The following is an 18,592-nucleotide window of genomic DNA, read 5'->3' as shown; positions in this document are numbered from 1 at the left end:
TTACCACATTAATTTATTCTTGAAAGTCCAATAATGGTCGATGCTAAATTCTACTATGGTAGAATACACACGCACACACACAACTATATATGTGTATGTATATATGCATATGTATATGCGCGTGTGTATATGTGTGTGTCCGTATATATATATATATATATATATATATATATATATATATATATATAGTTTAATCATTTAAGTTCCTATTTACTTTGCCTTCCAATAGGGCAGAGTTAGATGCCAGGGTGGTTATTTAATGTGTAAAATAGGAACAAAAAATAAAAATTGTCTCAGTTGTGAAGGATTTCTCCTCCACTAAGCGAGAACAAAAAATTGAAGTGTAATACCAGAACAGATACTACACTCTGGTCTTGGTCCGAAAGCGAATCTTTTTTTATACCAATCGTAGCATTAGCAATTTTTTCATAATTTTTTATTTCATTTGTCAAAACATTACATAACTATTTAAAAAAAGTCTGCATATATATACATATATATATAAATTTATATATATACATTTATATATACATATATATATATATATATATAAATTTATATATATACATTTATATATACATATATATATATATATATATATATATATATATATATATATATATAGCCAATTAGACAGAGGCCGTCGAAACGTGCGACGACCCTGGTTGCGTTACAAAGACAAAATAATGTCTAATTTGCAGGTTCTATATATTGAATATAACAACATTGAGCTAACTGCAAAAGACAGAAGGAAGTGGATAGAAATGTGTGACAGAAAAATCAAGGAGTTGTCGGCGTTTTGCATCGAAAAACTAAAAGAAGCGAGAGTCAAGTAAAAAAATAATACTAAGCAGTGTGGAGCTAAATTCTCGCATTTATATGTCTGTCACCACTGCGGTCGCCATTGCAAGTCTCTAGCAGGACTAAAGTGCCACAAGTGAATGTCGACACGTTGAGTTCTAGACCTTCAGGTCAATTGTCGGAGTCTCATACGTCGAAAATCGACGGAGAGTCCATCATATATATATATATATATATATATATATATATATATATATATATATATATATATATATATATATAATCTACGAGCTTCAAAATATGTAAAAGTAAAGATTACCGGTTGAATGGATACATATTGGTTTGGATAAAATTCGTATATATCACTTAATTAATCCAATGTCTTCGTATGTCTTACGCCTATCAAGAGTCACTTTTGACGTTATTTTCATTATGCGTTTTCTTTGCACGATAATATCAAAATTCATAGCTACCAAGCGACGGCAATCACATTCTATGCAAGCATACATTTTTAAACTGATGTCTGGATTAATGTCCTCACGCACAATTTTCAGAAGACGACAAGGGTTTTAAAACTTCTAACTATACACTCTTTACAACGTGGATCTTTAAAAATGATGAAATGAATACAGCCATAGAATCGACACTTTCCAAAGATATATTGAAAACAAGGGGAGATAAAAATGATAGACTCATTGATAATAGATAGCGATGCACAATACAACGAGATCCTTTTTACGTTTTGTTTAACAACATTTATTAAAATTATATTTCGATCTATAATATTGGACTGCAAAACAACAGTTATATTAAGACCTAGGACAACAGCATATTCTTTTCATTGTTTTGACTCTTCGAGTGTGTATCCGTTGATATCTTATATGTTTTTTATATAAAGTGATGTGGTTCTTGGCTGATTAACTGTGTCTAACTGTATCGGATATATAGTCGAGAGTCAAAATAATGAAAATAATATGCTGTTGTCCTAGCCCTAGTGATATCATTAAAGGATTCTGTGCGAATATTAGTTTCTCTTTTCATTGTTTTATTTAAGATCATCTGGAATCCGCAAAAATCAAAGGAACACTATCCTAGGGATAACACCTGATATATATATATATATATATATATATATATATATATATATATATATATATATATATGTATATGTCTGTGTGTGTGTGTGTGTGTGCATAAAGTAAGTTATAAAATATATATGGCGATTAAGCTACACTGAATATTCCGCGTTTCATCCACTCTAGGACACTTCAGGCTTATGAAGAGTCCTAGAGTGGATGAAACGCGGAATATTCAGTGTAGCTTAATATGTCCTGAACTGCCACCTAGCTGCAGCGTCTGTCGCATCGATGAAATGTTGCGTCCCTCTGCTTGTTCTACAAGAATTGCATGGTGAATGCTTTTACGAACTACAAGCATCTGTGCCCCTACGACGTAAATACCCCCGACAAGCAGCTAAATCCCACCCCTACACAGTGGAGATCCCTAGATGTAGGAGAGCTTTCTACTGCAGTAGTTTATTCCCCAGAACCACTAGACTTTGCAATTACATTACGGCTCTCTGCTTCCCCAACTGTACTGACATGCAGAAGTTCAAGTGTAACGTGAACAGACATCTTAGGCCCCAACTTCCTACATAGTACCCCAGTAGCTTATGTCCCTAATAGTAGCCCCCTACACCAAAGTGGCAATGTGCCTTGTTTGGGTTGAAAATGTAAAAAAAAAAAATCGATTACAGTTCTATTTTATCTCTTAACAACAAAGTAATACAAATGTTGGGCTTAGTATTTCCTTTTCCCCAATTGGTTATCTATGTATGTTTGTTTGTTTTGTCTTTTCATTCTAGTGGATTCCAGGACAAACATTAATCTAGTTTGATGGAGTATAAAGCTTCGTGCTGTTACTTGAGGAAATATGACTTTAATAAGTTGCAAGCCAGTTGTTGTTATTTATGCCAAAGTGATCTTATTTGAAATGCAAATTCTTTGTGATTTTGAATATTTTGTCAGAAACATATCCTCATGCAAGGTTGGACGGAAAAACAAAACAAAAGCGAAAACAAAAACTGTACAGACAAGCCCGCGATACTCGATCGTTGTGTCTAGTAGACATTCAGTCTTTTTCTTTCTCTCTTCCCCTCTCTTTATAAGATGTAATTACTCGTGCACACTGACAAAGAAAACTATTCTTAAATAGATTCATGAAATTTTAATAGATTCCTGATACAAAAACACAACTTTAATAATAAGCTTTTATTGTGTAAGATTTTATTTTTAAGATATTGAGGAAGATTTAATTATTTCTCAAAACATTAAGAGTTTGCATCCATGTATTTATTTAGAAAAAAAATAACAATCAGCATAATGTTAGTTTTTACTCTTTTTAACTCCAAATAAATTGTATTTCCCGTTGGTCGTAATGAGCGATAATTTTGTATTGTATGTTAAAAGACATTGTCTGCAGTTGAGAAGCAAGTGTTACATTTAATTTTCTGTATGTCAGTACAATAAGGAAACCAGGAAACAGGGAGAGAATTCCAAATTCTGTCAGTCCAAGGAAAGAAATTATGAGGATAGAAGAATTCCCAACATCGAAGGACCTCAGCAATGAATGGGTCGGATTTAGATGAGAGTTTGGTTAGGAGTTTTATATCATGAAATTTATGTCAGACGACAGTTTGATAGGGAGTTTTATGTAATGTTAGTTAATAAGAGCACATTTCATTGAAGTACCTGCAAAACAGACTCAGTGACGATAGATAGAGAGATAGATGCTTGATCGATAGTAGAGGATCTATTCGTTTGAGGACTTTTCGGATCTTGTTCAAGAGTGGGAGAAAAGCCGTAGGAACACCAGTCCATATATGGCAACTCTACTCAATGTCAGGGCGAATGGTGGTTTGTAGAGACTATATGATACTCTCAGGTGTGAGTAATTTTTAGCACGGTATAGAGAGCCCAACTTTGGCGACAATTATAAATCTGACACCCCTTTACTCTAAAAAATGCATTCCATTTGTGCTCACATGTTTTGTTCTATAATCTCTTAAAGCAAAGAAATCTTGGCAATATATATTTCTTTACATTAATGTAGGTAATAAAAATACTTTTTCTTAAACGAGGCAATAAAAATATTTTTACATACATGTAGGGGATAAAAATATTTTTTACATAGACGTTGGCAATAAAAAATATTTTTTTTACTTAGACGTGGTCAATAAAAATATTTTGTTACATTAACGAGGAAATAGATATTTTTACATAGACGGTGGCAATAAAAATATTTTTTACATAGACGTGGGCAATAAAAATATTTTTTACATTAACGAAGCAATGTTTTTTTTTACATAGACAGTGGCAATGAAATATTTTTTTTACATAACGTGGGCAATAAAAATATTTTTTTACATTAACGAGCCAATGCTTTTTTTACATAGACGTGGGCAATAAAAATATTTTTAACATAGACGTGGGCAATAAAAATAACTTTTTTTACATAGACGTGGCCAATAAAAATATTTGTTTACATAGACGGGGTCAATAAAAATCACTTTTTTAATAGACGTGGGCAATAGAAATATTTTTTCATAGACGTGGGCAATAAAAATAACTTTTTACATAGACGTGGGCAATAAAAATATGTTTTAAATAGACGTGGGCAATAAAAATATGTTTTATATAGAGCTAGTAAATAAAATATTTTTTACATAAACGTAGTAAATAAAAATATCTTTTACATAGACGTAGTAAATGAAAATATTTTTTACATAGACGTAGTAAATAAAAATATTTTTTTTACATAGACGTAGTAAATAAAAATATGTTTTTACATAAACGTAGTAAATAAAATATTTTTTTACATAGACGTGGGCAATAGAAATATTTTTTACATAGACGTAGTAAATAAAAATATTTTTTACATAAACGTAGTAAATAAAATAGTTTTTTTACATAGACGTAGTAAATAAAAATATTTTTTACATAAACCTAGTAAATAAAAATATTTTTTTACATAGACGTAGTAAATAAAAATATTTTTTTACATAGACGTGGGCAATAGAAATATTTTTTTACATAGACGTTGGAAAAAATAACTTTTTACATAGACGTGCGCAATAAAAATATGTTTTACATAGACGTAGTAAATAAAAATATTTTTTACATAAACGTAGTAAATAAAAATATTTTTTACATAAACGTAGTAAATAAAAATATTTTTTACATAGACGTAGTAAATAAAATATTTTTTACATAGACGTAGTAAATAAAAATATTTTTTACATAGACGTAGTAAATAAAAATATTTTTTACATAGACGTAGCAAGGCAGTTTTTTTTACATAGACATGGCCATTAAAATATTCAGAGCAAAGCTACTTGATAAACAAAAAAGCCATCAAGGCGTAAACCTGAATTTAATCTGCTGTGTGCGTATTCTTTTGTTATCTCTATTTTACTCTCTTTCGCTCTCTATCCCTCTTTCCCTATCTCTCCTTAGCTAATTTACTCTTTAACGAATAATGAATTCGAAAGCATGTAAATGAGTTAGTCTGTAAAAATGTAAATCCACATAGAAAATTTATTCAGTGATGACACAATTAGACCAATGCGCCACACATCAAAATATCTGCGTGTCCGTTCTATTACCGCCATACTGATGCGCACTGTACACGCAAAAGCACATCCGTTTGCTGCATCAAATAATTGCGTGCATTGCACCAAGATTAGACACTGCATCGAAACTATTTTCATCTACATTTCTACATCGTATTTATTACTTTCTATGACTGCCATTTCAGCAGGCAACAGGGGTCGACTTAACCCGACTACTTAGCTATATATATATATATATATATATATATATATATATATATATATATATATGTATATATATTATAATAATATAATATATATATATATTATAATAATATAATAATAATATTGCCGTTTGTTTGTCACATGCGTCATATATATATATACATACATATATATATATATATATATATATATATATATATATATATATAGTAAGTTATGAAATATATATGGCGATTAAGCTTAGTCGCCATATATATTTTATAACTTACTTACTAGCTCTACCTACGTATTGACCACTTTTGGAATAAATATTTAAAGTTTACGCATAAATTTATACTTTCATATATTAATTTTATGTGAGTAAATGAAATAGTTATATATATATATATATATATATATATATATATATATATATATACATATATATATGCAGTTTAAGGCATAAATGATGACATCATGTGTGATGACACTTTATATGATGACGCAATATGTGATGACATCATATATGACGTATGCTGCACACATAAGTATATATTATCTGCTACGACGTCAGATATAACGTATGTGGACTAACAAAAAGACAGCAATACATATTTCATATTAATAGCTTATACTTATAGCAATTCTTGCTATTAGATTGATGCAATGCTGGACCATAAAATATCGCTAAGTTTCAGCATGTTATCGCTCATACTCTTTTTTTTTTAGTGTATATACTTAACTAACAAGAGAGACGATCGCATTTTCTTCATTTTTTGTTTTCTAATTGAAATACTCATATTACTGGTTCCATTTTCGAAACCTTAGATGTGCTGTAGCGACCATTATTTGAATTAAACTTATAAAATAAGTGAGCAAGATTGTTGCACGGTTCAAAGCAAGATGCACTGCATGAAGTCAAATGACTCGGCAGACAAGTCGCCATCGTTTCTCATTTTCGTGCACGTCTGCTTGACTCTTGAGAGGATGCCTCACGAATCCTCATTGTCCCTGATTTGCTTAGGCTTTTAACAAGTCGCTCTTGCTGGTGCGAACGGCGTGGCTATGCTGAGTGTTTCCGGGATCTTTACTCAAACTGATTAGTCGCATTCAACGACAAATGGAGACACAGGACGAGGGATCGACGAATGTGAAAAAGCACGCGACTCACTTAATCCCGATCCTCCCGCGTTTTTTTTCATTCTCTTTCTCTGACTCCATAACATTGTCATAAGCACGTATACACACAAACGCAATCATACATTAATACATATCCACACATAAGAACCCACAAAAGAATATATATATATATATATATATATATATATATATATATATATATATATATATATATATATATATATAGAGTCTTGGAAATTTTTAACCTGTAATAATATTTTTATTATTCGTTAGAAAACTATTTAGTCAGTAAGCCATCCAATCATCTACAATCACTGCATCAACTTGCTCTCTCGAATTCACTATAGTAGATGCAATAATTTATTTTTTAGGGGATCATCAGTTGTTTACCATGAAACACTGTTTCGGGAATTTAAAAACAACACCGTATATTACATCATGGCTCCCCAGCAGTGTTGATCAACACCACCTCCCTTAATCTTAGGAAAAAAGATGTTACAAATATTAGGTCTAGTTTCCTATTCTTAATCACTTTATCTAACCTAGTCATGTTATAAAAATGAATTTCTTACCTGTGAGGTTCATCTATTTCCAAATTCAAAATGGATATATTTTTAATTTACCAGTCTTGTATTTATAAGATTAGGATTAATCTCTCTCTCTCTCTCTCTCTCTCTCTCTCTCTCTCTATATATATATATATATATATATATATATATATATATATATATATATATATATATATATATGAAATAAGATCTTTGACTTAATTGCAGTTTCATCAAATACTTTGGCATGAAAAATCCGATCCCGCATTTTGCAAATTCCTTCCCTCTTATGAGAAGGAAAGTATTTCTTCGAAACTCCACGGATTAAGGACTATCCACTTATTTAGTGTTTCCTTTTCAAATTAAATACGTTTTTATCTCTTTTTCGAAGTGTTTTAACTTGTTTTATTAACTATTTGCTCATATATATATATATATATATATATATATATATATATATATATATATATATATATATATGATGTTGGTTTCTCGATGTTTTTACAGTTATTTATTTAAAAATAACGTAATGTTATACGTTTGAACCTAAATAACAAGGCGAAGATTTTTTTTAAAATAAACAAACATTTATCTGATTAGAAGTAGTTATATTATCGACAAAATACGCATTCTTCAGAATATTTTTTCAAACTACACGCACTAAGCATCATTTCTGAACATGAAAAAAATAATATCACAATTAAAAATGCAACCTATACTTCTAAATATTTCATGTTAACAACAACATGACAAGAAAAAAAACATTCTGAAGAAGACGTATTACGTCGAAATCATAAACGTTTACAAAATCGTCGCGATGTAATTTTATATCAAACATATAACATATGCACTTTTTATATGCATATAAAAAAATATAACAAATATAAAAAATAAGTATCAGGCGCGCTTGAAAGTCAAATTACAACGCAACGAAAATCATCAAATGCTTTATTTGATTGAAATTTTTAATTTCAGTATATTTCGGAGTTAAACTCTATCCTCAGTATTTTGTACCATTTTTTTCTTCTTTTTTTTGCCAAGTTGTAAAGTTGAAGACAATAAATTAATAGATTAAAGACACCCGGGTTGTCTCTACATGGTTGTATTTTGAAATATCGGAACGGTATGTTGGCTACCCGAAATTAACGTCAGCTTTGTGAGCTCCGTTATAGAAGCATTGGTGCTATTTTAAGATGATGCAATAACATAGGTATTTTAAAAAATATGCATCAGGTGCGCTTGAAAGTCAAATTAAATGCAATATTACGAAAAGAAACAAAAATATTTTACTCGTATAAATTCATAATTTAAATATATTTTGGAGTCCTTTGTTAGTCTTTTTTTCGTTTAAAGCCCCCCTCTCCGTCCGTGAATTAGGCAAGATGGCCGCGAGATGTTCGATCTCATTAAAATTTGATTTTCTTCTGTAACCAAAAACCTACTTGATCAAATTAAGTGAATTTTTTATGAAAAGTTAATTTCATAACGGGTCCATACAACATAATTTTTTTCAATGTTTTAATTTTTCTAATGTCTTGATCTAAACAAGTATCGAAAAGGTTTCATTTAAATTATTAAATTGCTCGAAAATGTTTAATTTAAATTATTTAATTGTTGGAAAAATGTTTAATTTAAATTATTTAATTGTTCGAAAAATGTTTAATTTAAATTATTAAATTGTTCGAAAAATGTTTAATTTAAATTATTTAATTGTTGGAAAAATGTTTAATTTAAATTATTTAATTGTTCGAAAAATGTTTAATTTAAATTATTTAATTGTTCGAAAAATGTTTCATTTCAATTATTACATTGTTCGAAAAATCCAATTTTACTTTAATTCAAAACATTTTTAATTCAAAAATTGCTTTATTAAAAAATATTCTCTTACGCAGACTTTTCAATAAATGCATATACAATTATAATATATCGATACATTTTTATACAATAAATGTTTTGGTTTTCAAATAGTTTTGTGTTTGGAAAAAAAATCTTGTTTAATATTTATTTGCCGTGTTATTTGACGAAGAAGAAATTGGAGATATCGCCGTCAGTATTGTGCACAAATTTCTTTTTTCTTCTTCTTCCTTGCCCTAGTGTAAAGTAAGGGAAAACATCAGATTGTAAAGATCCTCTCGTTGTCTGTCAGCGGTTGTATTTTGATATGTCGGAACCGTGTTTTGGCTACGCGAGATTAACTTAATACACGTGTGTTCCGTTATAGAAGCGTTGCTTTAATTTGAATGAACAAAATACGCATCAGGTACACTTGGGAGTCAAATTTCAACGCAATGTTACGAAAATAAACAAATATTTTACTTGTTTTCAATTTATAATTTAGATATATTTCGGAGCCAAACTCCATCCGCAGTATTTTGTACACCTTTTTCTTTCTTCTTTTTTTTCTTCTTCTACCTGAATTGTGTAGTGGTCTATGTGACATTTACCCATAAGGTCGCACATTAAGGGGATCATCCATCATCCAGAGTCTATTTTTGCCATTTCCTACAGCCATAAAATGTTTCAATCATTGTCATTTGTTTTTCTAGATTTTCATATGAATTATAAAGTATATGCCATTTTCCCAAAACCTCTTCAATTGATGAAGGGGAGACAAAAACTTGTTTCTATGGTTTCAGATGATCTGAAATAACATCAAGACGAATCTTATTTCAAAATATTTTTCATAGTATTCCCCCTCTTTTGCTTGAATACATAAAGTACATGTTTGGGTGTATGAGTATTATTTGTAAAGTGAATATATATATATATATATATATATATATATATATATATATATATATATAAATAAAGAGAGAGACTGAGAAAGAGAGATGAGGAATAGAAGTTATATGGATCAGTAAGGACGGAGATGGAAAGTGAAAAAAAACATCCTTTGACCATGCCATTTCTAAGCTAAATGCTTCTTATCAGAAGGGGGGACAAACAGGCATTATAAAGGTACACAAAAATAAAATCAATTTGAGAACCTTTACGATTAGAAATGAAAAAATAATGAAAGGATATATGAGGTGAATTAAGTGAGACTATTAAAATGGGTGAAGATGAAAATCAAAAAATAGTAACGGAGTGGGTGTGACGTCGCAGAAACAAACAAACACAAATAAATGGGAAAGAAATAAAAATGCATTTTTTAGTGAAATTGAAATGTATTTATTCATGAGTCTCCACAACAATGCATTTTATTATATTTATTATTCAAAAGACTTTTCGCACACACATGTGCCTTTAAAAAGTTCCTGTCTCCTCGCCAATTGACCTAGGCGCAAGGCCGCGTTTCCCCGCCATCATGTTCACACGGCCATCTTGCCTTAGACGCACTTTGCTTCTCCTATCGACCACAGTCTATTCTTCTTTTATCTCCTTTTTTATGAAAAACTCGCGCACATTTGCTAATTTGCATACATGCTTTAACAGCTGGTGGTGGTAATATTTTCACTAGTCAGCTGTTTTTCGGCTGCTGCTACTGATGGTTTTCTCACAAGCCACCCTACGCGCATTGTTACATGCGGAAGCACCTGTAAAACAAAAAGAAAAGTTAGTGGAGAAACTGGAAAAATGAGGAAAAATAAAAGAAGTAAAACAAAGTAGAAATCAGATAGAAACAATTTACACCATAATGAATAGCTGAAGTAAATTCCATGAAAAATTAATTATGGTGGGACCACAATAGTCCAACAAACATGAGTTTGAAAATAAACTCCAATGAAAGGAATCTTGAATAAGATAATCCTCAATAGAATTTCGAAAGTCAGTAAATGACCAGGAAACGTTTTGAGAATGGATTGCAATGTAATATTCCTTTAGAAAATGGTCCTCAGGCAAGTTATATATCATACTTTTTCGTTTTATGTTTCTCTGTTTCATCTCATTTCCTATAGCTTACTTGATTAATCTAGTGAGTATAAATAATAATAATAATAATAATAATGATAATAATAATAATAACAATAATAATAACAATAATAATAATAACAACAATAATAATAATAATAGTAATAATAATAACAATAATAATAACAATAATAATAATAACAATAATAATAATGACAATAATAATAATAATAATAATAATAATAACAATAACAATAATAATAATAACAATAATAATAACAATAATAATAATAATAACAACAATAATAATAATAATAGTAATAATAATAACAATAATAATAACAATAATAATAATAACAATAATAATAATGACAATAATAATAATAATAACAATAATAATAACAATAATAATAACAATAATAATAATAATAGTAATAATAATAACAATAATAATAACAATAATAATAATAACAATAATAATAATGACAATAATAATAATAATAATAATAATAACAATAATCTAATAATAATAATAATAATAATCTAATAATAAAAAAATAAATAATAATAATAATAATAATAATAATAATAATAATAATAATAATAATAATCTAATAATAATAATAATAATAATAACGAAAGTAAAACAAAAATATAGAGGAACACAACATGGGATCAAGAAAGCCGAAACTGCAATATTCTGATAAACACAAATATTAATTTTGTAGGCATTAATTGGAACAAAAACAGACATTCGAGGAGAGTAGAACGACGATAGATATATGATAGCCATATAGATAGATAGATAGAGTGAGGGTGTGTGTGAGAGAGAGATAGAGAGGAGGTGAGAAAGACCACGAATTAGGCTTCCTCTTGATCAGTGTGAAAGATTGGGTTCAAATTCCAGTAAAAAAAGCAATAATCATTGCCAGTTAGAAGTAAATTACAAGCGACTGTAACGATACTGTAAATAAAAGTGCTAACGAATACTGAAAGTCTGGGGAAAGGTGGTGTCACGCATAAATGGAAACATCACAGGTTTTCGTCAGTGAGCAATCTGTGATAATGTCTTGTGTGAAAACTCCTAGTAAGTGAAATAATATAATGATAATTATTTATTAAACTGTTTTAGAGTCACATTTATGGAAAGCGATACGTAATAAATTCACTTCAAACTGATCACACCGCATGTTATATCTTTAATGCATCAAGAAAAATATTTTGAATTTATGTTTTAATTGCTATATTCAGGTGCATTCAATTTTACGCCTTTTCTTTTATTTTCTCTTGTTTCAGATAATTTTAAAATTCATCAAATCCCACCGCAATGGCTTCCCCCACACCGTCCCAAAGCGACACAGGTACAAGCGGATCAACAGCGTCAGACAGCGAAATTAGTTTAGAATCATGCCCACCAGGTCTCAGTACAAAATGTCCAATCTGCCAGGAGACATATACTATGCCCCGAGTTCTCAACTGCTTTCACACATTCTGCCAGCCATGTATTGAAAAGCAACAAGAAAATCCAGAGAAGGTCACCTGCCCCGAATGCAACCACGAAACCTACTTAGGCTCGATGGGTGTATCGGGTTTAATGCAGGATTACGCCGTCAGCAACATCCTGGAGACGTCAGCCATCGACGCCAACGGTCTACACTGCACTGGTTGCAAGAGCAAGGACACAACGGCCGTAGCAAAGTGCTACGACTGTGCCAACTTTCTGTGTGCCAACTGTGTCATGGCGCACCAATTTATGCACTGTTTTGAGGGTCACCGCGTTTTGACTTTCAGCGAAGTTCAAGGCGGTAAAGACGAACTGCAAAGCGAGAAGCCAGTCGCTTGCCCCCGCCATAGACACGAGGTGATCAAGTTCTTCTGCAAGACGTGCTCGGCCCCGATCTGCAAAGAGTGCACACTATTTGAACATGGCCGAGGACACGAGTGCCACTTCATATTGGACGTTAGCGACAAGCAGGTTGACATCCTCCGCCGCCTTTCTGACGACGCAAAGGCGAAGGCGTCCGACCTTCGTCAGGTAGCAAAAGGTATAGAACATATCAACAACAGGTAAGAAATGCACATTCTACCTATCTCTACATCACACAGCCCACACGTACATATACCCTTTATAATATATATAAATATATATATATTATACACACACACACACACACACACACACACACACACACACACACACACATATATATATATATATATATATATATATATATTCCAGGTTTTAAAATATTCAAAGGATTAGACTCATTGAATTCCAACAAGGATCGTTGATAGTGCTTAATCATACCGAGCAAATTATAATTTATTTTCTTTATATAAACATAATCAATATATCACTTTTTGACATCCTCTTTGTCATTTTTTATTAATATATACTTCATTCGTACTTTTTCTCTCCTTCCTTTACCTCCCTCTAAACGGATTTACAAACTCCTTCTATTATCTTTCCTTTCTTTTTACTCCGTCTAATCTTTCATAGATCCTCCCCCTAAACAAAGTTTTTAAACACCCTCTTTTTCTTTTGCTTTAACGGATACCAGCAGTTAAGTTTTTTGCCCTCCGAGTTCAAACCATGAGAAGTTGAAGCCCTGCCTCACGCTGGATATGGTCAAATAGATTTCTCCTCCAAAATCTTTAAAAAGTTCTTAAACTTTTATAATTTTCAATTTTTTCTTGCCTGATGAGATCAATAATGTTTAAAACAATCTGCACATCGTAGCAAGATATGACTATATTTACACAAAGAAAAATTATAGATATAGATATGCATATATATATATATATGTATAAGGAATGAAAAAATGTACCAGCGGTGGTTGACGTTATGTTTAAAGAAAAAATAGAAAAAACCGAATGAAATTATTAAAAAATCAACGTTTCGTCCTTGTCTCAGAGGACATCTTCAGGATAATTGAAATAAAAATGTGATAAAAGAAAAAGTCATAGATCGTGCGAAAAAAGACAGTTTTTTAAAATCCAACCCATGTCGGGAAAGCACGCACACATATTCGTCCTTTCCCGACATGGGTTGGATTTTAAAAAACTGTCTTTTTTCGCACGATCTATGACTTTTTCTTTTATCACATTTTTATTTCAATTATCCTGAAGATGTCCTCTGAGACAAGGACGAAACGTTGATTTTTTAATAATTTCATTCGGTTTTTTCTATTTTTTCTTTAAACATATATATATATATATATATATATATATATATATATATATATATATATGCCTACATACATATATATATAGGTACACATTTTATTGTCTTTAAATTGTTGAAAATAATTACGTTATCGTGTCTAACTTGACGAGTTTATGACTATACTAAAGGTACACGCACATATTTACACCCCAATATCTATCCATCAATCTATCTATCTATCTATCCATCTATTTTTATCTCTCTTTCTCTCTCTCTCTCTATATATATATATTCATTTAATCACATAAATTAATATACGAAAGAATACATTTATGCGTGAACTTTAAGTATTTACTTCAACAGTGCTCAATATGTAGGTAGGGCTAGGTAGTAAGTCATAAAATATATATAAAATATATATATATACAATATATATATTCGTCAGCCTGACGAATCCTAGCATTGATAAAACGCGGATTATTCTGTGTAGTTTAATTTCCATATATATTTTATAACTAACTACTTTATATATATATATATATATATATATATATATATGTATATATATATGTATATATATATGTATATATATGTATATATATGTATATATATATATATATATATATATACCCCTTATTATTACCAGTAAATAATGCAAAAGTAGGTAATATTTAATAACACAATCGAATGCCTTATTTTATGATATCAATACCACCCATCCATATACACCATCTCCCCTATATATATATATATATATATATATATATATATATATATATATATATATATATATATATATATATATGTAGATAGATAGATAGATAGATAGAAAGATAGATAGATATCATGGAACAAAAGAAACAGGTGCTTTAATTTTGCTATTACATGTTAAAATGACCAAAATGTTTGTTTTCTGTTTTCATGTCCTAGGAAATTTTACGGGTTTTTAGAGGAAAAAATATGCTGCCACAAGACTTTTTCGTCCCCTATTTTCAACACTATTTTTCCCATTATTTTGGCCACCCTCTGTAATAGTAATTTCAAAACTATTTCTACCCCACCATATTTATGTTGTTTAGTTGTGTAATTATTCTTGTATGATAAATATATTTTGTCCAAATATACTTTTGATCATCCGTTTATTGTTTCTTTTTACTTTCTCTCCGTCAGACTTCAGATCCAATATCAGAAAGCACAAGATGATATCACTGAAACGTACAACTTCTTCCGGGCAGTGATTGAAGAACGGAAGCAAGAAGTGCAACGCGAATTGGATCAGGTCTTTAACGGTAAGCAAATCGCCATAAGCACACTGGCGCAGAAAATACAAGAGAATATCGAACGCATCTATCAGGGTTGCGATTTCATAGACAAACTTTTGAAACACGCCAGTTCATCCGAAATACTCCTTTTCAAATCATTCATAGAGCAACGCTTCCAGAACGTCTTCAATTTTCAACCGGATGTAAACAACCAAAACTACTACGACATGGAATTCATCTCCAATTTCTCAGCTATCCAGGTCGGTATCCAGAACACGTTTGGCTACGTCAGACAGAGCAATGAATTTCAACCCCCGACTACCCAGAAACCCCAACCTATCGCCCGCCCCGCGAATGGGCTGATTGTGGGCAACACCCTAAACAACGGTCAGCTCTTTGACTCATCACCCCGTCAGTTCTCCTCTACGAACAATTTCCAGTTCGGTAGCGGCACAGATAACAATATATACGAGAAATGGTCAAGCGGACTGGACATTTTCACAAACGGCATGGACATCTTCCCGACCAACACCGATCCGCTGCTGGATCTGACCTCAAAACTTATCAACACAGGTTTACACAACTCCAAACAACAGATCAAGCGGCAAAAAATGATTTACCACTGCAAGTTCGGTGAGTTTGGGACGCTCGATGGTCAGTTCACTGAACCGAGTGGAGTAGCGGTCAATGCACAGAACGATGTCATCGTGGCGGACACAAACAACCACCGCATTCAGATCTTCGACAAAGATGGCCGGTTTAAATTTCAATTCGGCGAATGCGGAAAGCGAGACGGTCAGCTCCTCTATCCGAACCGGGTAGCTGTTGTCCGATCGTCTGGCGATATTATCGTCACGGAGAGGAGTCCGACGCACCAAATACAGATTTATAATCAGTACGGTCAGTTTGTGAGAAAGTTCGGTGCGAATATCCTACAGCACCCTAGAGGAGTGACTGTAGATAGTAAAGGCCGTATCGTTATTGTCGAATGCAAAGTGATGCGGGTTATCATCTTTGACCAGCTTGGAAACGTTCTGCACAAATTTGGCTGCTCGCAGCATTTAGAGTTCCCGAACGGAGTTGTTGTGAATGATAAAGAAGAGATATTTATAAGCGACAACCGCGCCCACTGCGTGAAGGTTTTCAACTACCAAGGTCTTTTCCTCCGGCAGATCGGTGGGGAAGGGGTAACCAATTATCCGATCGGAGTCGGCATTAACACAGCCGGCGAGGTGCTCATTGCCGACAACCATAACAATTTCAATTTGACCATTTTCACCCAAGATGGTCAGCTGGTCAACGCCCTGGAGAGTAAGGTGAAACACGCCCAGTGTTTTGATGTCGCCCTCATGGACGACGGTTCCGTGGTGCTAGCCAGCAAGGATTACAGGGTATATATCTACAGATACGCTCCACATCATATACCCGCCCTGGGAATGTGAAAGCTGTTCAGCCGTAATGACAGAATTGTAAAAAAAAAACCCAAAAAACCATGAAACAACAAACCACCCATTCCCAAACAAAGCGTAAATAAGTGTTACGACGAAAGAGAATTGAGAAACGATCAGAGTGCGCCCTGTCACCATGATCGTTCTTATTTATCTGTTTATGCTGAATAAGTTTTTTTTTTTTGGACAGACACGTGACTTGTCAGTTGATCAAGTGATTGGCAAGAAATTTGAACGATAAATACCGATTGATTGAGAAGTGGGATGATTAATTCATGAATCGTAAATCGAACAGAAAGAATGTATTTTAAGCGAATGGAAACGGAAGCGCATTTCCGCGAAGATAAAAATTGATGTTTAATTGGTATATATATATATATATATATATATACATACATATATATATATATATATATATATATATATATATATATATATATATATATGTCAGGAAAGGCTGTATATTTGGTAATGAATTAATCAAATATTGATTCTGATGAAACGAAATGTTTGCAGTGCAACAGGAGATGGTGGTGATTTGTTTCTATTGAATTAAAAAATATATGTATATACATATGATTCTATTTGCATACACATGCATATATGTAGAATATATATTGGAAACGTATTAAAAATAGAATATATACAAACATATATGTATATATATACAAACATAAGCATATATATACACACATATATATAAACGTGTTTATATATATATATATATATATATATATATATATATATATATATATATATATATGAGTAAATATGAAGTTAAAACTAACAGGCTGATAATTGTATAATTAAATGTGCGTTATTATTTGATAACTTAGAAGTGACAAATAGATGCCGTCAGCATGACCAAATTACCTGGTTTGAAAAATTTGAAAGATTAGGTAAAATGAAATTCTACCAATTTTCTGAATATTAGTAACTAGCCTAAATGTTGCCTAGATGTTTTGAGGTGTATGCTGAGCAAAAAAAAAAAAAGTCAATTTTTGAAAACTTTGATCCCTATTATGCCCCCTTAAAATTTATTGTTCAGGACTCTAATAAAGTTATTAAGTTAGATCCATGTCCAAGGAGTCTATATCTAAAATTTCACGTTTTTAGACCCATAATTGTAAGAGGAGTTTGGTAGAGTTCTCAAAGGTCAAATCGTTGAACTTTGACCCCTTAATCGCCAAATTTCTGTCCGAAAACTAATAACATCGATTTTCCCAAATCTCAGTACCCTGTATATCAAATTTCGAATTTGTAGGCTTAAAATTGACAGAGTTATTGCGTAGGGAAATGTACACAGACACACAGACACACACACGGCCACTTTCACTTTATATATATATAGATTGTCTATGAGCATAACAAAGAGGAGACGGAAGTATTTATGTCATTTAATCGCCCTGTTTATATCGCTTGATTTCTGTGTTCCATCAAGACTATACTATTTAAGAACTACAAGCAAATTGTGTTGTGACAGTGCACAAATAATACGAAAAATCACAGAAAAGAAAAATATGGATAATCCTTGCACATTTTTTAAAGAAAATATTGATTAC

At 31.4% G+C, this 18,592-nt stretch overlaps 1 protein-coding gene across 3 annotated transcripts in view; it reads left to right on the top strand.

Annotated features, from left to right (window-relative positions):
• The window catches only part of LOC145285789 (protein brain tumor-like), a 267,442-nt gene extending 250,035 nt beyond the window's left edge, over nucleotides 1-17,407 (top strand). For 2 of the 3 annotated variants that reach the window (XM_080134160.1, XM_080134161.1), the window contains 2 exons: nucleotides 12,451-13,221; nucleotides 15,491-17,168. In XM_080134160.1, the coding sequence (XP_079990286.1) occupies nucleotides 12,482-13,221; nucleotides 15,491-17,024 (2,274 nt within the window). In that variant the 5' untranslated portion in view covers nucleotides 12,451-12,481 and the 3' untranslated portion in view covers nucleotides 17,025-17,168. Of the gene's footprint in view, nucleotides 1-12,450; nucleotides 13,222-15,490 lie in introns of all 3 variants that reach the window. The other variant, XM_080134159.1, reaches the window with a different exon arrangement.
• The last annotated feature ends 1,185 nt before the right edge of the window (nucleotides 17,408-18,592 follow it).

This window comes from Euprymna scolopes, chromosome 10, assembly GCF_053919585.1.
Source record: "Euprymna scolopes isolate OS-2025 chromosome 10, ASM5391958v1, whole genome shotgun sequence".
Lineage (NCBI taxonomy): Eukaryota > Metazoa > Mollusca > Cephalopoda > Sepiida > Sepiolidae > Euprymna > Euprymna scolopes.
The sequence above is the reverse complement of the archived record's forward strand: the minus strand, read 5'-3'. Positions and strand labels throughout refer to the sequence as shown.